At 38.9% G+C, this 22,939-nt stretch overlaps 1 protein-coding gene across 5 annotated transcripts in view; it reads right to left on the bottom strand.

Annotated features, from left to right (window-relative positions):
• ADAM22 (ADAM metallopeptidase domain 22) overlaps positions 1 to 22,939 on the bottom strand; it is a gene marked incomplete at its 5' end in the record, with an annotated part of 227,572 nt that overhangs the window by 185,804 nt on the left and 18,829 nt on the right. For all 5 annotated transcript variants that reach the window (XM_080818828.1, XM_080818829.1, XM_080818830.1 and 2 more), the window contains one exon: positions 8,624 to 8,700. In XM_080818828.1, coding sequence (XP_080674954.1) covers positions 8,624 to 8,700 — 77 coding nt within the window. The remainder of the gene's footprint in view (positions 1 to 8,623; positions 8,701 to 22,939) is intronic.

Here is a 22,939-nt window from a genome sequence, read left to right as displayed (position 1 = left end):
ACTTCTAAAAAAGCTTTAAGGTGGACAATTGTAATACAAAGTATCACTTTGGAAAGAAAAAAAGGATGTTTTCATGATTTTCTAGTCTTGTTACTGTCAAACTAGAAAACCCAATACCAACAAAGAAAAACCACTAGCATTATTAAGGAAATGAATAAGGTTCAACACAAATCAATAACTTTACTATATATCATCAATAACTAAATTATAAAACATAGAAAAATGTTCACAGTAGCAACAAGAACTATAATTCCCATGAGAAGTTTCCACATGAAGTGTTCAGGACCTACAAAGAACAAAGTACAGGGGCGCCTGGGTGGCTCAGTGGGTTAAAGCCTCTGCCTTTGGCTCAGGCCATGATCTGGGAGTCCTGGGATGGAGCCCCGCATCAGGCTCTCTGCTCAGCAGGGAGCCTGCTTCCCCCTCTCTCTCTGCCTACCTCTTTGCCTACTTGTGATCTCTCTGTCAAATAAATAAATAAAATTGAAAAAAAAACAAACAAAAACCAAAGTATTACTTAATTTTACTGAGAGTCAAAACAGATGCTAAAATTTATTTTTTTAAAGATTTTATTGGGGTGCCTGGGTGGCTCAGTGGGTTAAGCCTCTGCCTTCAGCTCGGGTCATGATCTCAGGGTCCTGGGATCGAGCCCCGCATCAGGCTCTCTGCTCAGCAGAGAGCCTGCTTCCCCCTCTCTCTCTGCCTGCCTCTCTGCCTACTTGTGATCTCTCTCTCTGTCAAATAAATAAATAAAATCTTTAAAAAAAAAAAAAAGATTTTATTTACCTGGGGCGCCTGGGAAGCTCAGTGGGTTAAGCCTCTGCCTTCCGTTCAGGTCATGATCTCAGGGTCCTGGGATCAAGCCCTGCATCGGGCACTCTGCTCAGCAGGGAGTCTGCTTCCCCCTTTCTCCTTGCCTGCCTCTCTGTCTGCTTGTGATCTCTCTCTCTGTCAAATAAACAAATAAAATCTTTTAAAAAGAAAGATTTTATTTATCTGTTTGACAGAGAGAGAGATCAAGAGAGAGCACAAATAGGGGGAGCAGCAGGCAGAGGGAGAAGCAGGCTCTCCGCTGAGTAAGGATCCCAATGTGGGACTCAATGCCAGGACCCTGGAATCACGGCCCAAGCCAAAGGCAGACACTTATCCGACTGAGCCACCCAGGTGTCCCATAGATGTTTTAAAATTTAAAAGAAAAAAAATACACAATGGTATTGGATGGAAAGACTCAGTTATCTATAAAAACATGTACTTTTCCCAAATTAAAATAAGGTGTAGTGACAGTCCAATTAAAATTTCAAAAGGAGAATGACAAAGTTATTCTAAATTTCCATGTTAGAAATGGCAAAAATTTCTAAGAAATTTTACAAAAGAAAACTAATAATGAAAGAGTTTTCCATGCTAGATATTAAAACACTTATAAAGGTATAATAAATAGAATGGTGCTACCAGGCCAAATAATTAATGAATAAATCTTCAGAAGAGACTGCTTTGGGAAGATATTAAAATATATAATAACTAAGTATGCTGAATGCAGGATGATAAGTCAGTGAGGAAAGGAGAAAGGAATAAATACTATAAAATACGGTGTGGGGAAACCAGTAGCCTCTGCTTGGACTATCATCCAAAGTCTTTTCTGTGGCCATTGAGGCCCTACATGATCTGGGTCCTGCCACCTTTCCAACCTCATTTAAAAACTACCTTGGGGGTGCCTGGGTGGCTCAGTGGGTTAAGCCACTGCCTTCGGCTCAGGTCATGATCTCGGGGTCCTGGGATCAAGTCCCGCATCGGGCTCTCTGCTCGGCAGGGAGCCTGCTTCCCTTCCTCTCTCTCTGTCTGCCTCTCTGCCTACTTGTGATCTTTGCCTGTCAAATAAATAAATAAAATCTTTAAAAAAAAAAAATAAAAAAAAAAATAAAAACTACCTTGGACTCACCCTGTTCCAGCCTCACATGCCACCTTCCTAGCTTTCAAACACACTAAGCTCGTTCCTGCCTCACAGCCTTGACAATTGCTGTTCTCTCTGCCTGGGGGCCCCTTCAGTTCAAATGCTATCCCTTCAGGGATAGCCTGTCTCTGACAACCCCTGCTCCAATAGCACCCTCACCTCTAAACCAGGCACCTACTATTAATAGCACTGTCACCTTCTGAAATTTATTTGTTAACACATTTTCTGACTAGAACACAGGCTCGCTAAGAGTAGGGTGATTCCTTCCTTGTTTCTACCAAGTCCTCACAGGCTAGAATAACTCTTAGCACTTACTAGAGGCTTAGAAATTTATAAATATGTGTGTACATATGGTTGTGTGTATACATGTATGTGTACGTATACATCATATACATACACATACATATGCAAGTGTAAAACATATGTTCAAACACATATATGGTATGTTTATAAGATTAAGGTAAGGACCCTTATTGGCAAGGACCATTCAATACAGATTTATCTTCTATGGAATAATTTTGCATTAAATGTGTGTGTATATATATATATATATATATACACACACATATATATACACACATATATATAAAAACAAATATATATATAAAATATATATTTTATATAAAAACAAGTATTTGCCATAATGAATTTAGTTGAACAGTAAGATATTAATTTACAGATTTATTAACAGTGAAAGACATATTATTTTATTTATTATCATCACATAACATCATCATTTAATTATAATCTTATCCCTACCATTTATTTTTATCCACACTGTAAATAGAACAGTTAAGGAAATGAGACTTCCAGACCTAAATTCCAATTCCAGTTGGAGTCACACACTATCTTGTGCCCCCTGTAATTTCTACTTTTCCTGCAAATTCAAGAGTGCTAGTGCAAAGCAGTCAAGAGGTGACTAATTAGCAAATGATTCTGCTAAATGACAGAAGACAAAACTGGACTTGCCCAGTTGTACAGAATTTGGATGCTTCTTGTCTGATCTTGTTCCTGCTTCTCCCTCTCTCCCTACCCCAATCCTACCTTCATACCACCTCCCATCTGGCAGGGCAACCCCATCTGCTGACATCTGCCCTCCCTATCCCTCACTGTGAAAAAGGGAAAAAAGACACTGATATAAGGATCCTAAGCTAGATAAACTTTTTATAGTTATTATAATAAGAAGAAGGAGAGAATGTGTAAAATATAATCAAAATTTAGGAGCAGGATCATCTGAACCTGGGAGCTGTATCACAGACTGCTTTCCCAAAAACAGGCTATAAAAGGTGGGTTCTATCTTCCTAATTACAAGTTTCATATCCATGTGGAGTATCTGCTTCTTTGTGGGATGTGTGGGGATGAGTATATAGGGGTATGGGTATGTCCACATGTATGTAGATTGTAAAAGGATCAAGGAGCAGTGAAAGGAAATTTTTTCATTATCTGAGAAGTTTAATTGTCCACTTTTTGAAGAATGGGAGAGAGATTTACAGGAAAAGAATTGCTCCAATTATATATACATTATATATATACATATATAATTACATATATAGTATATATGTGTATATATATATATAATATTACATATATAGTATAAAACATCTTCATTTCTCTTTCTCTGGAATGTTTCACAATAAAGTATAATACCAGTCACTGATCTCTGAAAAGGTCCAGTGTGGCTTTGGGTCTAATTTGACCAGGCCAGGCCATAAGTTTGGGCTTTTTAAATATATTTATTAAACAGTGAAATTTCACAACTGTGTGACCTCATGAAAGAACTAAAAATCGCTTGGCAAAACAGGAATTGGCTGTGCTTTTCATGTGTAAACATTCCATATTCTTTATCTGCCTTCTGTAGAAATTACAACCCATAGGTTGAACTTACATAATATGGTTCTAGATAACTTTGTGTACTGAACATTCAGAAGGAATATTATGTAATGATACTTTTCCTTCCATTTCAATCTGAAATGTGTATTACTGGATCCATTCTGCAACTGGAATCCAGCTACACGTAGACCTACTTTATCTGCCTCCAGTTTAAAAACAAAAAGACAAACAAACAAACAAACAAACCCCTCTAGCAGTTCCACAGCCCTAGAATTGCTTCATAAGAAAAACAACTTTTAAAAAGAGTATACTCAAGGGTGCCTAGGTGGCTCAGATGGTTAAGGGTCTGCTTTCGGTTCAGGTCATGATCCCAGGGTCTTGGGATCAAGTCCCACTTCGGGTTCCCTGTTCAGTGGGGAGTCTTCTCCCTCTCCATCTGCCTGAAGCTCCCCCTGCTTGTGCTCTCTCTCTATCAAATAAATAAAATCTTAAAAAAATAAAAAATAAAAAAAGAGTATATTCGATTTTTAACCTTCTTGCTTCTTAACCAACACAACCCCAAGACAATATGTAAACTGGAACCATGAAATAAAACACTTCTCACAAAAATTTTTAAAAAAATCTTTTTATCAAATCATCCTGGCTCTTAAAGCTTAAAGAAATCATCTATCTGCCACCTATGTGTAATAAAGATCCTTGGCAAAAACCAAAACAGACAAACAACAACAACCAAAACCAAAACAGACAAACAACAAAAACCAAACCACTGGATATTCCTTAGCCCAAGAACTTCCATTTATGTTATTATTTTATACTCTGTACTTTATATAAATATATACACTCTGTACTTCTTGCAATTCAAAATCTCTGCTGCAGTAAGAGGAAAAATGCCCGATGGGAGGTTTTTGCCAGTATCTCGAAAGAAATTCTGCTCTACCCTTAGTATTCCAGAGTATCCATGATCTAATAAGTATGGCCCATATGTGTTTCTCCTTAGGAACAGAATGTTTTGCGGAGGGATTTCTCCAAAGGAATGAGGTGGTTTAGGGTAGAACTGACATGAATAAATACCCTTTCTTTTTTGAGAACTGAAAATCAAGGTTTTACAAATGTCAGGAACCAGAAACCAAGGCTGGGCTATCCACAGGAATAGTGATTTAAAGGAAGGATGGGAGGGAATTTCAAAGTGTGGACTTCCCCTACTTATGCTACTAAATTTGAGTTTTCTCCTGTTGAAAAAATTAAATAAAATTAAAACTCCAAATACACAAAACAGATAATCATGTCAAAAAATGAGCAGAAGATATGAACAGACACTTCTCCAATGAAGACATACAAATGGCTAACAGACACATGAAAAAATGTTCATCATCACTGGCCATCAGGGAGATTCAAATCAAAACCACATTGAGATACCACATTACACCAGTTAGAATGGCCAAAATTAGCAAGACAGTAAACAAGTGTCGGAGAGCATGTGGAGAAAGGGGAACCCTCTTACACTGTTGGTGGGAATGCAAGTTGGTGCAACCACTTTGGAAAACAGTGTGTAGATTCCTTAGGAAATAAAGATGGAGCTACCCTATGACCCTGCCATTGCACTACTGGGTATTTACCCCAAAGATACAGATGTAGTGAAAAGAAGGGCCATCTGTACCCCAATGTTCATAGCAGCAATGGCCAGTCGCCAAACTGTGGAAAGAACCAAGATGCCCTTCAATGGATGAATGGATAAAAAAGATATGGTCCATATATACAATGGAGTATTGTGCCTCCATCAGAAAGGATGAATACCCAACTTTTGTATCAACATGGATGGGACAGGAGGAGATTATGCTGAGTGAAATAAATCAAGCAGAGAGAGTCAATTATCATATGGTTTCACTTATTTGTGGAGCATAAGGAATAACATGGAGGATATGGGGAGATGGAAAGGAGAAGGGAGTTGGGGGAAATTGGAGGGGGAGATGAGCCATGAGAGACTGTGGTCTCTGAGGAACTAACTGGGGGTTTTGGAGGGGAGAAGGGTGGGAGGTTGGGTGAGCCTGGTGCTGGGTATTATGGAGGTCATGTATTGCATGGAGCACTGGGTGTGGTGCATAAACAATGAATTCTGGAACACTGAAAAGAAATTTTAAAAATAAATAAAAGTTTTTAAAAAAGCAAAAAACAATAATAATAAAGGAGGGATAGTAAAGAGTCAATGAACTAAAAACCTAGGAATCTGACTTCCCATGTCATACCTAAATATAGATGCTCAGTTTTTGGAAGATAGTCCCAAATACTTATCCTCTGTTTCTTTTTTGCTGTTTGCCTTCTCCCCAGTTGACAGCCTCCATCCTTATCTGCCTTCTCTGTGTCCTGGTGGATTCCAGCCTTTCTAAGGTCTCTAAGTTTATATGGCTTCCCAGCCTGGAATTTAGTACATATTCTGCCCAGCAGAGGAAGGAAAAGACAGCAAGGAAGGAAAGAAAATCTCTGCCCTCAAGATGCTTACATTCTAGTGGGAGGAAAAAGATAATAAACAAAATAAGTAATTAAAATATAGAAATATTAATTGACCCTAAGAGAGTGCTGGTATTTGAACTTTTTGACCTGCAAAAATGGTGATTTCATATGAGTCAACCCATATTAAATGGCAATGAATATTGTCTTAAAAATGAAGTAGGGGAGCATAGGTAGTAAGGTTGATAAGGGAATGAGGGCAGAGGGTTACAATGTAAAATAGAGCAATCTGGGGTCCCTGCATGCTCAGTAGGTTAAGTGTCCGACTCTTGATTTCAGCTCAGGTCATGATCTCAGGGTCATGATCTCAGTGTGGAGATCAAGCCCTACAGTTGCTCTGCACTTGGCAAGGAACCTGTTTAAGATTTTCTCTGCCCCTCTCCCGCTGCACATCTCTATCCTCCTGCTTGCACACACTCTCTTTCTCTCTAAAAAACATAAAAATAAAAAATAAAACATGGCAATCCATTCCTATGTGGTACAATTTGTGAGACTGTTTTTGCTACTTTGTCATTACTTTTCTAAGGAGCATGCATTCGTTTATAATTAGTTTTTAAAAAGTTTATAACATCAAACTTGCTGAAAAACCACAATGAGTCACTTAAACATGTAAGTTTTAGGGTATTTACATCAAGCAGGAATATAAGATACAAATGATACTAACACAATCTTGTGCTCTATGAAATTAGATTAAATAGCGTGTGGTACAAAGCATTTAATTATATATGTTCTAAACCATTAATTTTAAAAAACAAGCAATAAATTATATTTTAATGAGCATAGAAATACAGTTAATGTTACATTTTCTTTCTTTTTTTAAAGATTTATTTATCTACTTTAAAGCGAGAGAGAGAGAGAGACAGTGTGTGTGCATGCATGCATGAGCAGGGGGCAGGGGGGCGGGGGGGCGGTGGTGAGGAAGAGGGAGAGAAAGAACTCCAAGACAACTCACCACCGAGCATGGAGCTGGATGCAGGGCTCAATCCCATGACCCCAAGATCATGACCAGAGCTGAAATCAAGAGTAGGCCACCGGAAGGACTGAGCCACCCAGGTACCCCATGTTACTTTTCTTTAAAATTTCTGTTATATTTTAGAAATATACATGATCAAAGAACAAACAACTCCTATTAATGATCATTAATCATTAATGGATGATTAATTAATGGATTAATGGATCACCCAAAAAGTCACTTTCCACCTAAAACAATGCGTTTCAGTGTTTAAATTGTTTGTAAACTACAAAAATATGAAGAGAGGGGAGACATACTTACAAAAGGTATCTATGAGACAACTTAATTAAAAAATAAACTAGGAATGCCTGGTTGGCTCAGTCAGTTAAGCGACCGACTCCTGGTTTTGGCTCAGGTCATGATATCCAGGCTGTGAGATCGAATCCTGCAAGGGCTCTGCGCTCTACACTCAGGGTGTCTCCTGCTTGAGATTTTCTGCCTCCTGCTCTCTGCCTGCCCCTCCCCCACTCTCTCCCTCTCTCAAATAAATAAATACATAAAATGTAAAAAAAAGATAAAAAATGAACTAATACATGGCTTAAATATTAACATAAAAGATGGAATTGTAACATTTTGTAAAAAAAATTCCACAAAAACTAGGATACTAGTAAGACTAATTATTAAATTAATCCATTAGACATGGTCTGGAATCTAAAAGGAAGATGTGAATTCTCTTTCCAAATACTGACTGACCTAGCTCAATAATCTTAACAGGTCATATACGCCCATTCCCCAAAAGAATTCTAAACCAGTATTGCTCAACAGAACCTTTTGCAGTGATGGAAATGTTCTGCCTTATCCCATGAAGTAACCACTAGCCACAAGTGGCTAATGGACACTTGAAGGGTGTCTAACGAAACTGAAAAACAGAATTTCCAAAATTACATCATATTTACAAAATAATCACAGTACCCTAAACCTCAAAGAAACTGACTCCCAAATCAATGCATCTAATGCCATTATTAGGGGTCACACATCTGCTGTTCTAAAGAAAGACATTTTAATACCCAAAATATTATTTTTACAATTTATTGCATTAAGAGGAACTTAGGTCAGATATATTCTTATGCAAAATATTAGAGTAAGTCTTGACCTCCACATTACCTTCTTAAATCTGTTACAGCTGTTCAATTTCAAATGGATATCCATTTCCTGTTATTTGCCAGACTTTATAACTTACAATAGATACAAAAGTTTTAAATGTAGTTATTGAACTGATACAGGAAGACGAAGTAAAGTATCGTAAGAAAACAAAACTTTACAAAAAGTTATAAAAGTGGATTGAATGTGTATCTGACCAAAGGGAATGTAGCTCAACAAGGACTTACTGGTTTAGCACGACATCAAGAATGAAGGATGTTCCAAAGGCATCAACCTGGAAGCTCGCCTGGTCAACATGAGTCAACTGCAATATCAAAAAGATGAAAGGTACTTACTATTCAGCCACAGCAATCAGACAATAAGCATTTCTTTTGATGATTCTAAAATGTTTATAATATCATAAATTAGAAAACAGGTTCAGCATGGAGAGTAAAGGAAAAAAGTAAAATCCACACCTTCTTAGAAGCCAAGCATTCACCCATCTGAAGTAAAGTACTACCTCACCCCAGAGGGCAAGTACCCTACCTTTCTGGTTTACTCTAGTGGCTAAACAGTTCATTTCCAAGAAGACTGCACTTCATCCATTTTACTCTATATTATATGATAGGCTCCTTTAAAATTAAACTTTGTGTATTAAAAAAGAGGGAAAAATATGTTCAATTTAAGAGTAAAATAATAAGATGGATATGAGCTATTTACAAAGAAGGTAACTAAATCTAAAAAAAAAAAAAACCTTTTTAATCCTATCTGAAGTACATACTTTAAAAATAATATTTCAGTTCTAATTTGCCAAAAATAATTTCATAGACGTCTCCACATCTTTTTAGAGCAAAACTCAATCTCTGCTAACTACTGAAAATATCACCTATGAAAATTCGTTAGGGAAAAAAAAAATCACCATTTCCTATGTTACTCTAGGAACTCCCAGAGAAAATCACAAGGGACTCTAAAAAAAAAAAATGTAATGTTACCAATAACACCAATATTAACATATTGAATAATCATGTGCATTAACTGAAAAGAAGGAAACAAAACCATTTATTGTTTGATTCTCCAAATATTAACTGTAGCTATAGATAATCAGTAAGACTATGAATTAAATTTTTTGTTTATATTTCTCTAGTATCCAAATTTCTACAATAAACATGTATAATTCCAACAGTGAGAATAAAACAAACACTATTTTATAGATAAAAACCATCTGAGCAACCGTATTTAAGTAGTACATGAGGCAGATGGTGTTACTGTTCCCAAAGAACCAGCACATCTTAAAAAAAAGAAACACCCTAAGATTCTGTGGGCCATTAAGGGCACCTCAATCATCCCTGGGATTTTCACACATAGTAAGTTTATGGCATCAGGTGAAAGGAGAGAGCTTAACTGATAATAATAAAGCTTTTTGGAAAGAAAAGAGAATTCTTGTCTTTTAAAGTATTTGAAAGAAGTAGGGGTAGAAGAACACCATACCTCAGTTGCTAACACATTCCAATCCCCATGTAACCCCAAGAATGAAGAACTGTCTGGATACCTCTCAGCCTCATCACCTCATTAATCGTTCAACTTTAACTCCCGGTTCTTCCCAGGTAATAAATACCCAGGCTATCACCAAACTCCGGCTTTTTCCCCTTCTTATAGTTTTTGAAACCACACCTTGCTCTTCCCATATCTGCCACATATCATACTCTCCCTGATCTAAAATTGACCCTTTACCAAAACCCAAATGTAAGCCCCAGATTTTCTACTGTACCAAATACAAATTTTCTCTCCCTGGGTATCAAGATCCTCCACAGTCATCTCTCCCCACCCTAGATATAAGGGCACACAAGTCCCCAAGGACACATCCATACTCTATCTGTGGTCAATTTTCCCTTCTACACTTTAATTCAACAAGCTGGGTGTATTCCAACTTTTTTTGGTGCCTTTTATCCATCACTTCTGCGGAGCGCCTTTCTGAACCAGACCCTTGGATAGTGATCTTCACCAAGGTCATTTCCCAGAAATGGCCCCAATCCATCCTTCAAAATGTAGCTCAAGCTCCTCTTTGTATCAGTCTCTTAGGGCTGTCACAACAAAGTACCACAGACGAGGAAGCTTCAACAACAGAAATTTACTTTCTCATAGTTTTGGAGGCTGCAACTATAAGATCAAGGGGTAGGCAGATTTGGATTCTCCTGGGACCTCTCTCCTTGGCTTCTCACTGTCCTCATGCGGCTTTTTCTCTACACATGTGCACACATGGCACACCTAACTACCTCATTTAACCTCAGTTTTGTCTGCAAAGGTCTTATCTCCAGAGCCACAGCAGGGGTTAGGGCTTCAACACAGGAATTTTGGAGGAGACACGGTTCAGTCTAAACACTCCTCCTCCATGAAGTCTTCCCAGTCTTTTGCAACCACCTCCGCTCCTCCTCCTCAATACTGTTCACTATCATACGAGGGCCTCAGTAGTGACCAGCGTCAGGTACTCGATAAGTATTTCCTGACTCATTTGAGGGTTTGTTTTATTAGTCACCTGGATACTTAAACGAACAACAACGGAACAGCTATAAATTACCTGCCTACAGATATGCACTCCTTCCATCAAAGTTGTTCTTAATGCCATGTCGATGGATAATGTCTTTCCTTTTGTCTAAAAGCTTTCTGAGTTTCCTGAAGTGCTAACAACCATGTTTTGGAACAGCCTGAGGAAAGTGCTGCTTACCAGAAATGATGTCTCCATTAAAACCTCTCTTGTCTCCATTCTTTCTTGGCACATAACTGGGGTGAATAGGGGAGAGGCCCCATGCTATTCATCACGGTATCCTGATTCAGTGTAGGGATCAAGATAACATTACCGTTCTTTCTCAGCAAGATACTTATTGTTTATACTAATTTCATCTAATTCTTACATTTTGTTTTTCCTACAGCTTCAGTTTAGAACAGCTAGTATCTTATTTTATTGATCTCGCATGTGTCCCAAAGAGAAACGCATTACTTAAATTCAAAAGAAAACCTATTGACAGCATGTTTAACTGCTGTTTAGTAAAAAACGCTTGCATTATTGATAGTAGCAGGAACAACAGTATATTAATATTGTTTTAATCTCAGGCAAGCTTCCTTAGTCTGTATACAGATTGATTCACTCAACAAAAACCTTCTGAGAGTCTAGCAAGTGCTGGGAGCTATTCTGATTTAGTGAAGAAAACTGACCACGTTTCTCTGTCAGTGGAGCTTATTTTCTAGGGGAAGGAGACAGAAAGTGACAAATAAAATGACAGAGGATGAACAATAAAAAATAAACTGAGAAAATAAATACATTATTCCCAGATTTAATAAAACATGGTAAACAGGTGACCAGGGTTGGGATTCTAGGTGGTCCTAGAAGGCTCTGGGAGGAACTGGCATCTAGGTGACATATGAGTGAGTAAAAGGAATCTGTAGTAGATGGAATAATGGTCCTAAAGATGCTCACACTCTAATCCCAGAAACCTATGAACAAATTATCTTACACGGCAAAAGGGAATTAGCGAATGTGACAAATTTAAGCACCTTGAGATGGAGAGATTATCCTGGGTTATCCAGGTGGGCCCAATCTAATCACAAGAGTCCTTATAAGACCAGAGTCTTAGAAGGGTCAGAGTCAAAGGAGATGTGATGATGGAAATAGAAATTAGAATAAGGTGAGGCAAAAGCCATATGCCAATGAATACTGGAAGCCTCTAGATACTGGAAAAGGCAAGGAAAACTCTCACTAGAGGAACACAGTATTGCCAACACCTGCATTTTAGCTTTGCAAAACCCATTCCAGGCTTCTCATCTACAGAACTGGAAGAAAATTAATTTTTGTTGTTTTAAAATATTAAGTTTGTCGCAATGTTTTACAGCAGCAATGGGAAACCCAATACAGCATCACTGGCAATGTACCCGAACATTAAAAAAAGCAGTTGCCATAAACAGCTGATTCCACCAGTGGTTCAATGTCATTCTCTTCCACCGATTGGTTAAAACCAAGGCTCTCACAGCTGGAGCTCAGGCATTCATGAAGGCACAAGGATCAAACTCCAAACTCAAGACTGCCGGCCAAACCAAAATTGCAGTGGTGATCGCTGAAACAAATGTTAGCATGGTTTCCTTGCATTCTGTGTGGCCTTCTCTCTTTCTGGAACCTGCCTTCCCCATGTTTGACTTAAAAAAGCAGGCCAAAGAGAACAAATATGTTTACGCCTTTAGGTTATCTTGGAGAAATAATTAAGTAGAATTACACTGACTTCATGCTGTATTAACAATCTAGTTTCTTGGCCAACACCATCAATGTGAGCCAAGATGGTTCTCAGAAAGTTAATCTTAGACCCTGCCTTTTTAGTTCAAATGAAACGGAAATGTTGGAGAAGAGAGAACTAGTATAATATCAGGATTTTCCCCTTTTGGGGGGGTGGATGCTAATATATATTGCCAAACAAAAATTCTAATACTTATTAACTTCCATTTGAATGCTAAAATGTAATAATGGCTCTCAGAGATATGTAAAAAATGTAATTTTGCAGAAATGCATTCTTTCAAATTACTACATAAGAATGATTTGCTATTTTGGGAAGCCTGGGTGGCTCAGTCAGTTAAGGAGCTGCCTTCAGCTCAAGTCATGATCCTGGAGTCGGGGGACTGAGCCCTGCATCGGGCTCCCTGCTTGGCGGGAAGTCGGTTGCTCCCTCTGCCCCTTACCCAGCTCATGTTATCTCTCTCTCACTCTCTTTCTCTCTCTCAAATAAATAGATAAAATCTAAAAAAAAAAAAAAAAAGATTTGCGATTTCAAAAACTATTAATCAAATGCTTCAGTATCATACAGTAATATGGAGAAAACCCTTAAAGCTCATATAATATACCATCTTTATTTTACAGAGAAGAAAACAGGCCATTGTGGGCAAATGTCATTTGCAAAGTCACACTGCTTGGTAGCAGAGGCTGTTGGCAGCATGCTTCATCCCAGTTTCCATTCTGCAGTGTGGAGGTGCTTGCAGGTTTTACCGGGTTCTTAGGAGTAATTATTATAATAGGAGCATTTTTAGAGTCACTAAAATGTTCTAAAGAACATTTTTAAAGCATATGAAAAGAAAATTAAATGATGAAAAACAGTGTTTAGAAATCTGTTTTCACTAAAAAATCAATAGCGTTACCACATTGGACACAGAGCACATGCTCTGAGGCCAATTTCATCACAACCTAAGAAATTAAGAATTAGTTTAAAGTAGACATAGAAATCCATCTTTTAATGAAAAAAAGTTACATAGGCATGGCGAAGTGTGTGAGTGTATATGTGTGTTTTAAGGACTGAGACAGCACTGAGGCTGACCTCTCTAGAAGCTGTGAAACAAAAGATTGAAAGAAAAACATCGGAAGATATAAAATAACTATCCAGATGGCAAGAAAACTTAATAAACCAATAAAATTATGTAAGGATAATTTTAAATTCAAATTTCAAAAATGAATCACAGAATTTTAGGACCAGAAGAACCTGCTATAAATTCCCAGATTGAGGCCTATTTATTATTCATGGGTAACAGCTGAAATTTCAATGTGAAGCTAACATAACCCCATGCTCCTGTGCATTTTGCCTCTTGGCAGCCTTTCTCCCCTTGCATCGGCTAGAGCCCATGAACCAGGGCCAACCTACATATCCGAAAGATCAAGTAAGTACAAATGAACCTTTCAAGACTGCTTTATTCATAACCATTTTTTTAAAGCTAAGTTGACACTGAAACTTTCACGGGAGAATCAGAACTTTGACACAAAGAGAAAGACAAGGAAGTTTGGGTTTTTCATTAAGCCCAACTTGAATAATGAATCAATGAATACCAATGGGGGTAGGAGTATTACCAGTCAAATGGCATTGTGTAACCCGGTAACTGTGAAAGTAATTAACATTATTAAAAAGAAGTCTTTAATGCATGTAACAGAATCTTTAGCTTTTCTGCATCCAAAATACTTTACTATTCATTTCAAGTTAGTTTAAAAAAAAATTCAAGTGTAATTCCTGGCATCTAATATACCTTGAGATCAGTAAAAAACAAAATACCAATAATCACTTGCATATATTATCCCTTTCTTTTTCTACAACAGAAAAGGCCAATTGAAAAATCACCAGAATCTCACTGTAATTACTCCATGGCCTTAAGTGAACTTCTGACAAAAATGCTCAAGGAGACACATCTATTAACATTAAGATTCCTCATTCTACAATTTGTTGGGGCCACAGGAGCCGGATAGCGTTCCCTTGGCTAGTGGGTTAGTAAGTAGAATTCTGTGCAGAGCTAACATGTGTGAGCCTAACACGTAACCAGTTCCCATGGTTTTCCCCTCTAGTTGAACTTGGTCTCCAACTCAAATGCCAGTTCTTGCATTGACTTTAAGTGATGTGAAAAATTTTACATTGATGCAAACTTGTTCACTCAATGGGACATACCCTTGTTTTGGGGTGGATGACCCAAGGATAGATATTATGCCATATAAATCTCTGCACCAAGGAACCTCTAGGTGAAGCCATATATAACACACACACAAACACACACACACACACAACTTTCTTTAATGAGTCCTTGACAAGCATTCTCTGAATTTCCCTGGCTGAAGTTTCCAGTTCTGGTGACCCTGGAAGCCCTGAAGGCTTTGATTTCTTGACGGCCATGGGCCCTTCTCTCCAGTGGCCACTGCTCCAACAACTAGAGACAGAGAGACTGTGCTGACACAGGCACCAACCAGCCTTGATATTCTCATCTCCATTCCGGAAGTCAGGCAGCCTCATTACCTATTTATGCTCCAGCTATCTTCTGATAAATCAGTCTCTCCATCATCTTGGCCATTAACCGCCCATTACTAGGTCTTCATTTAAGGCCTGAACAAGAAACGCTTACTCGTGTAATTCTGAAGTCAGAGAAGGCCTCTACGACCTTTAGCAGCCTGAGAACAATATAATATGTAGTGCTATTGAGCTGTAATTAAATCTGAGTGCAAGGAACCCCAACGTTTGGATGCAACAAAATCAGCAGACAAAAGGAGCAGACGAGAGATGAATCAGCCCTGGAAAACAGATACTCTTCCTTACTGCAAGAAAGTTGGGGAGAAAGATGACAGGTCTTCCTGGTCCCACTAGTGACTCGATATTTAAAAGTGAATTATGAAACCTTCCTATACTTCATCTTGCTTTTCCCCAAATGTGAACTGAAAGGAGTATAAATTACAGAATGCTGTGAGAAAATCACTTAAAAATTTTTGTTTATGGTGAAAGTATATAACAGCTTGTTACAAAGAATAATGCAACTACTGAAAGCTAAGTAAAAGACAGGTAAAAAGAGCACAGGAGGGGAAACTCAGTAAACAGTTAAGCTGTTAAATTATCAAATGAGTAACTAGTCAGTTCCGCTCTAAGTCAGATCATTTTAAAAGCAGGCCTCTAAATAAGGGTTGTCTCTTGCCAGCTGGGTCCCAGTCTCTCCTGGAGGCAACATCGGAAACAGGCCAAGTCCAAAGAACAAAAAGTAAGAATGGCGAGTTCTTCACATCAAGATTCAATTCACTCAGTGCTGGTATGTCAATGGACTTTTGTTTGCTTGCTTGCTTAATTTCATCTTCTTTGCGAAGCTATTAGAGACATCTGAGAGTTATGGCTCATTTCCACTAAAGGGTCATCTCCAAGCGTTCAAGGAAAGAAAAATCAGAAATAATACTGAACAAAATCCCATGATGACTAGCTGGCACATAAGAATTCCATAGCACTTTCCTTGGGAAGCAAATTCATGTGGGATAAAAAGGATTTATCTCCCCTAGAAGTAAAGACTAAAACTATGTAAACTTTGGAGGACTTCCTGCACACACATAAACTTACACATACATACGCTAAACTGTAAAAGGACCAGATTCCTAACTTCCTAACATATCTCCACTGTCCACAAATTTTCCAAGAACACAGTGAAGAAATAATCAAGTAAAATATTGCAAAAACAAAACTCCCGCTTAAAAGAAAAAACAAAAATAGGCAATAAGTTTCTAATGGCAAAGATATTCAAAAGATGCTTTTCTTCTGAAACTTGTCACCCACCCACCAAGGGCTTTCTTCATGAGGACACCAAATGAGAGAATTCCAGAAACAAGAACCCGTGAAAATATTTCTTTTTGTTTGTTTGTTTCTCAAGTAGTTAGAACAAAGATTGATATGAAGAATACACTTGCCGTCTTACCACAACTAGGAAGGAAAGGAAGAAATGCAAATTTGTGTGAGAGAAAGAAAACATTAGCAGGCATCTCTGAGGAAACCACGTCTCAAATCAGGGAATCTTCCCATGCACACACAGGTTAGAACATAGCAAGAAGATGTTATATTTAGTATGACATGAATCTGCCCCCCAGATTTCTAAACTGGTAGTATGATTCACATACTACCAGCTGATGTCTCCAAACTGTTTTGAAGAATAACTCCTTGCCCTCATGTTACAGGAAAACTTTCACAATCCATCCATGATGTGTGTTTGAGAGAAAACACAAATGCCCACTAGGAAAATTTTTGTTATATGTGCAGCATTACGTGTATCTAGTCTGTAATCTTTTGGGAATGCTAACTTCAAAAGCACCAAAATCTAAAGAAATCAAGTAAGTACAATTTTTCAAACATGTTACTAGGAAAAATCAAAGCGGTAACAAAATAATGAAATTATTCTGTTGGATAAGGGTAATGAAAGAAACTCTAGCAATTACTCTTACTTACACTTTTTTCATTTATTGGAGCCGGTCACTATTAGCCCTAGCAATAAATAGATCATTTTTGTCACCTAATCTTTAGCACTAAACAACTCCCCTAGAAAAGTGAAATGCCTTTTAAAAATATACAGGCTGTAAATGTCTGAAAGGAAGACTGTTATGAGAAGAGACAGAAAATTCAACCAATCAAGTCACATTATCCACTGTTCGTTATGGCAAGGAAAGATTGTAGCCAACTGTAACCTAGAAAATAATTACTACTTGATACAAGCAAACTCTGTAAGCTGGAGAGTCTTACTCCAAAAAGCCAGAATAGAAGGATACCTACTGCCCTAAAAGAGGGAGACAGAACGCAGATCATCACTAAAGGGTCTTCAAGACTAGGACAAGCAAACAGTGTCTAATGATACGACGTCAGAATCGAGTGTAGAGTATCCCTTGGCCCTGAAACATAAATTCACACGAGGAAAAAAAAAAAAAAAAAGAACCACAACATAATATTGGAGACTTTCTAAATATAAAAAGAAATAAAATCTTTAGTCCCACCACTTTTCTCTTCACTGGCATACACTCAGCTCTTGCTAGAAACAACTTCATGTCAAAGGCATGCTAGAACGTGACTCCCTCCACGTGAGAAACAGAAAGGATATGTAAACAGAGTCACAAGCAGCCATGGCCTCCTTAGGATGGGCTGGTCGAGCTGGGGAGACCCCAGCTAGGGCAGAGCCATTTTTTCTTCCCTATGTTTAAACTCTCGGCCTTGACAAAGGAGCACACATGCAGGGGCACTGGACTGTTTCTGATGTTCCATAAATGACCTGGGTCTCTATGCTGCTGATGTGTTTTGATATGAAGCTGAACAAATTCTCTAGTTGTTGCCTCTACTGAGCACAAATTAGAGCATAATGAGGGCTTCGTGCATCTGGCATGCTGGGTTAAAGAAAGGATTTCTATAAGACATCTTGATTCTCTTTTACAAAGGAAACAGCCTGGGCACGGCTTTTCTGTCCATTTCATGATAGTTTTTTACGGGTTGTTGCTCAGAAGCAAATGAAGACTTTGAAGTAACATAGAGTTCACTTTTTTTTTTTTTTTTTTTAAAGATTTTATTTATTTATTTGTCAGAGAGAGAGAGGGGGAGAGAGAGCGAACGAGCACAGGCAGGCAGAGTGGCAGGCAGAGGCAGAGGGAGAAGCAGGCTTCCTGCTGAGCAAGGAGCCCGACGCGGGACTCGATCCCAGGACGCTGGGATCATGACCTGAGCCGAAGGCAGCTGCCCAACCAACTGAGCCACCCAGGCGTCCCTAGAGTTCACTTTTCAATTGATTTATTAAATGATGCTGTAGGAGAATTTATTCACTGCTGAGAAATGTGTAGGTAGGGGCTCTGAACTATGCCCACTGAGTTTCTGGGAAGCTGCCTCCTGGCAGGGACTCCTGACTGAACTGTTCCCCAGAACAGGATCCTTAGTGAAGGGCCACTGAGCCATCCCCTTTGTCCTTCTCTGGTCTTCCCTGCATGGGTCTAGCATCTCCATACCACCACCACCTCCTGAACCCCTTCCATGTGCACAGGACCCAATGAGAACCGCAGAAGACTTAGAGGAAATATAGTCCCTGTCCACAGATTTTAATGGTCTACAAGGACACTTTACTACCGTTTAAGGGAATAATCCAGCACTAAAGTGTTTTTATCCTCAAGAGTTTCCCTCTGTCTAAAAACTGTGAGCAGTCTCTTATGAAAAGTTGCAGAGGGTACTGGCTAAGACCCTAGATTCCAGAGTCAGATTCCTTGTTTCAAATTCTACCTCCACCCCTTCCCCAAGTTAATGATATTGGGCAAGATATTTAAACTCACTGTGCCTCAGTTTCTCCGTTGAGTAAGTGGGAACAACAGTCCCAACCTCAGGATTGCTGGGAAGACTGAGCACACACAAGGGGCGCAGAAGAGTCTACCTCCATCAGTGCTATCACTGCACCACATGGGTAGCACAAGTCTGAGTACACGTAAATCAAATTCTGTATTATATCCAAGACTCGGACTTATTCTCGCTTACCCACTGTCACTTCCAGATGACAATTCCTCCTTCCCTCTCTGAGGTTCATGCCTGATGGCCGCATCACTCTCCACTCTCTGTACCAAGTGCCTGTGTATTCCCAACACTTAGCACCTTGCTTGGCACAAAGTATGTCCTCATTTATGAATTTAATATAAACGTGACAACAGTTCTCTGACAATAATAAATAAAAGTCATTTTGCAAATTGGAATTAGCCAAAAATGGGAAGGAGCTCTCAGGAATATAACCATTATAAAGGTTGCTTTCATTTAGTTTAAACTATTTTATCGGCTTCTTTTAGTTCTCTAGCAGTTACAAACACTACCATTGTTAAAGAGGATATAACCCTTCTTAGCATGTGCATTCCACTAATGGTCCTTGAAAATTTCTGACCTGTATTCCATGCCCAATTTATTCAACTAATACTTGTTAGTGAGTGTGGTCGTCATTTAGCTACAGGACTTGAAATATGCATTACCTATAGGACAGAGGGAGAAAGATAGGAATTGGAGTTTCAGGGAAATTCAATGACTTAAGTGATTCATTTCCCACTTATTAGGAAAAAATATATATATCTATTCAAAACTACTTTGAGGGGCCCCTGGGGGGCACAGTCCGTTAAGAAATCAAGTCTTGGTTTTAGCTCACTCGTGATCTCACAGTCATGCGACTGAGCTCCTCATTGGAAGCTGTACTGGGCACAGAGTCTGCTGGAGATTCTCCCCCTCTCCCTCTGCCCCTCCCGCTCATGCTCTTTTTGTCTCTCTCTCGCAAATAAATAAATAAATTTTTAAAGAAAAAGAAATTATTTTGAAAAAATGATGGCTGAGACTATTTTATGTTTTTGAGACAGTCTCCCAACCCCTATTTGTGGTCTGTTCCAATGCTGAATCATCTTATTTTCCCTCTTACATAGCTAACAAAACTCTCTTAATGCAATTTAGGGCTATTGCCTCCATTTGTGAAACAGGATATGTTCAAAGTTCTTTTGGAAGCATGCCGCTCATCTCTTAAGTACAGGAGAAATTATGTACTACTTTGTAAGCTTTACGGCACACTAGCTCTAAAAATACCTACCAACCACACAGAATAAAACATCCTGCAAAGAAAGTAAACCATAGACACACATGTACTAAACATGAGAGAGGAGTACATTTAACTGCACGGAAGTAATACTACCTTGCAAAGAATAATCAAAATGCATAATACCATGGGGAGATGGAGGGGAATGGATTACATTTAGACACCAAAGTGAAAATCTGTATGGTCTTCTTTGGTGAGAAAATACAATCCTTTGAAAAAATAGGATACAACTGAAAATACTGCCAGATACATGGATAATTCCAAATATTTACCCAAGTACAGTTTTCAGTGAGACCTTCCAACACAAATCTTTGGAGTAACAGCACTGTTACTCATAATTTACAGACACGCCAGTCTTAGGGTCATTGTACCAGCTGTTCTTTCATTCTGGAATGCTCTTCCTGATATACATGCCTGGCTCACTCTCCACTTCCTTCCAGTTTTTTCCCAATGTCACTTCTCTGCAAGACACAGCGGATCACCCTATCAAAAATTACAACCTATATACCCATACCCCTCCATACTCCCAATCCCCATTACCATGGTGTATGTTTCTCCTTTTCTGCAGTACTCATAACCTTCTAATATACCATATAATTTGTCATTTTTTATGTGTTTATCTATCTGCTAGACTATAAGTCCCATAAAAAAGGAAATCAGGTGTTTGTTTGTTTTTTTTAAATAATTCACTAATGTATCCCAAGGGCCCAGAACAGTGCGTGCTATGTAGTAGGCCCTCAATAAATATTTGTGGAGTGAATTTTTAAAACATCAGTTCACAAATATAATCACAAGAAATAACTCCATTTCTCTCTCTCTCTCTTTCATCTATACATGCACACACACACGTTACTAAGCCTTAATCTGGGAAAAAAAAAAAGGTAAAAATTTTAATTGCAAAGCTGGCAAGTTTAAACTTCATAAGAAAAGGAACAAGAATCAAAGTCTATGAAATATTTTCGATCTTCTCTGTTCCTTCATTATTCAAAGACAGGATGACGAAAGGAGAAATCAAGAATCTCTAGTTCTAGTGAAAACACGCTGCAGAGAACAGGAGCTATAAAAAGGCATGATTAATGGCTCAAACATAACTAAAATACCCAACTGCAGCAAGGCTAGAAGGTGCAGAGACAAGTGTAGCTGTTTCTCTCATCCACTGGAAGGTGAGAACTGAAACTGACCCACTGGCCCTGTGGAGACTGGATGGTCCGCAAAGACTCTCCACAAAGACACACACACCCCCTGCTACTACCACCCGCAACAGTATCTGCATTTGGAGTTCTTCTCCTGAACACATTCCGCAGTGAGCATATGATGCTGAAATGAAAGCATACGGACTTCTTCTAACCTAATTATTTCTTGAGAAAGAGAAATAACACAATCAACTTTGAAATAACAGATTCTGGAAAGCCTGTTTGTTGAAAACTGTTGGAAATGCAGAAACACATGGTTGATTGATTAAGTGTTAAAATATTTATTAAATATGGAAATCCACTGCAAGAAAATGGAAGTTCTTCCATTGCGCTGAGGGCCATGTCTAAGGCTGGGCAGAGTCATCTCAACAAAAAGCTCGGCAAAGGGACTTCTGATCACAGCCTGTAGACAAGGGGACCCAAAACAATAGGATGATTCAAATAGGAGAAAAAAGAGAACTGAGAATGACTAAAAGTTGTATTAAAAGCCACTGCTAAAAGGTACATGAATTTTACAGTACATGAATTATATCTCAAAAAAGTTGTTATTAAAAACTATATTAAGGGCTGCCTAGGTGGCTTCATTGATTAAGTGTCTGACTCGTGGTTTCAGCTCACGTCCTGATATCAAGCTCCTGAGATTGAGCCCCACACTGCGCCTGTGCTCAGCACGGAGTCTGATTGTCCCTCCCCGCCTGATCCTCCCCCGATTAGGTGTATGCGTGTGTGCGTGCCCTCTCTCTCAAGTAAAATATTTAAAATTTTTTAAAAAAATAAAGTACAAAAACTATATTAAAAATTAGGATTGTTGGGGCGCCTGGGTGGCTCAGTGGTTATTAAGCCTCTGCCTTCAGCTCAGGTCATGATCTCAGGGTTCTGGGATCGAGCCCCACATTGGGCTCTCTGCTCAGCGGGGAGCCTGCTTCCTCCTCTCTCTCTCTGCCTGCCTCTCTGCCTACTTGTGATCTCTGTCTGTCAAATAAATAAATAAAATCTTTTTAAAAAATTAGGATTGTTGGGGCGCCTGGGTGGCTCAATGGGTTAAAGCCTCTGCCTTCGGCTCAGGTCATGATCTCAGGGTCCTGGGATCGAGCCCCACATCGGGTTCTCTGCTCAGTGGGGAGCCTGTTTCCTCCTCTCTCTCTCTCTCTTTCCCTGTCTCTCTGCTCACTTGTGATCTCTCTCTGTCAAATAAATAAATAAAATCTTTAAAAAAAAAATTAGGATTGTTATCTTAAACACATTGCAAATGCAAAGTTTTCACAGAAAAAAAAATGGACTTTGCTATAAAAACTGTTACTTTGTATAAAAATTCAGGAGCCGGGGCGCCTGGGTGGCTCAGTGGGTTAGAGCCTCTGCCTTCAGCTCGGGTCATGATCTCAGAGTCCTGGGATGGAGCCCCGCATCGGGCTCTCCGCTCGGCAGGGAGCCTGCTACCTCCCTCTCTCTCTCTGCCTGCCTCTCTGCCTAATTGTGATCTCTGTC

The sequence above is a fragment of the Martes martes genome (assembly GCF_963455335.1).
Source record: "Martes martes genome assembly, chromosome: 11".
Lineage (NCBI taxonomy): Eukaryota > Metazoa > Chordata > Mammalia > Carnivora > Mustelidae > Martes > Martes martes.
The sequence above is the reverse complement of the archived record's forward strand: the minus strand, read 5'-3'. Positions and strand labels throughout refer to the sequence as shown.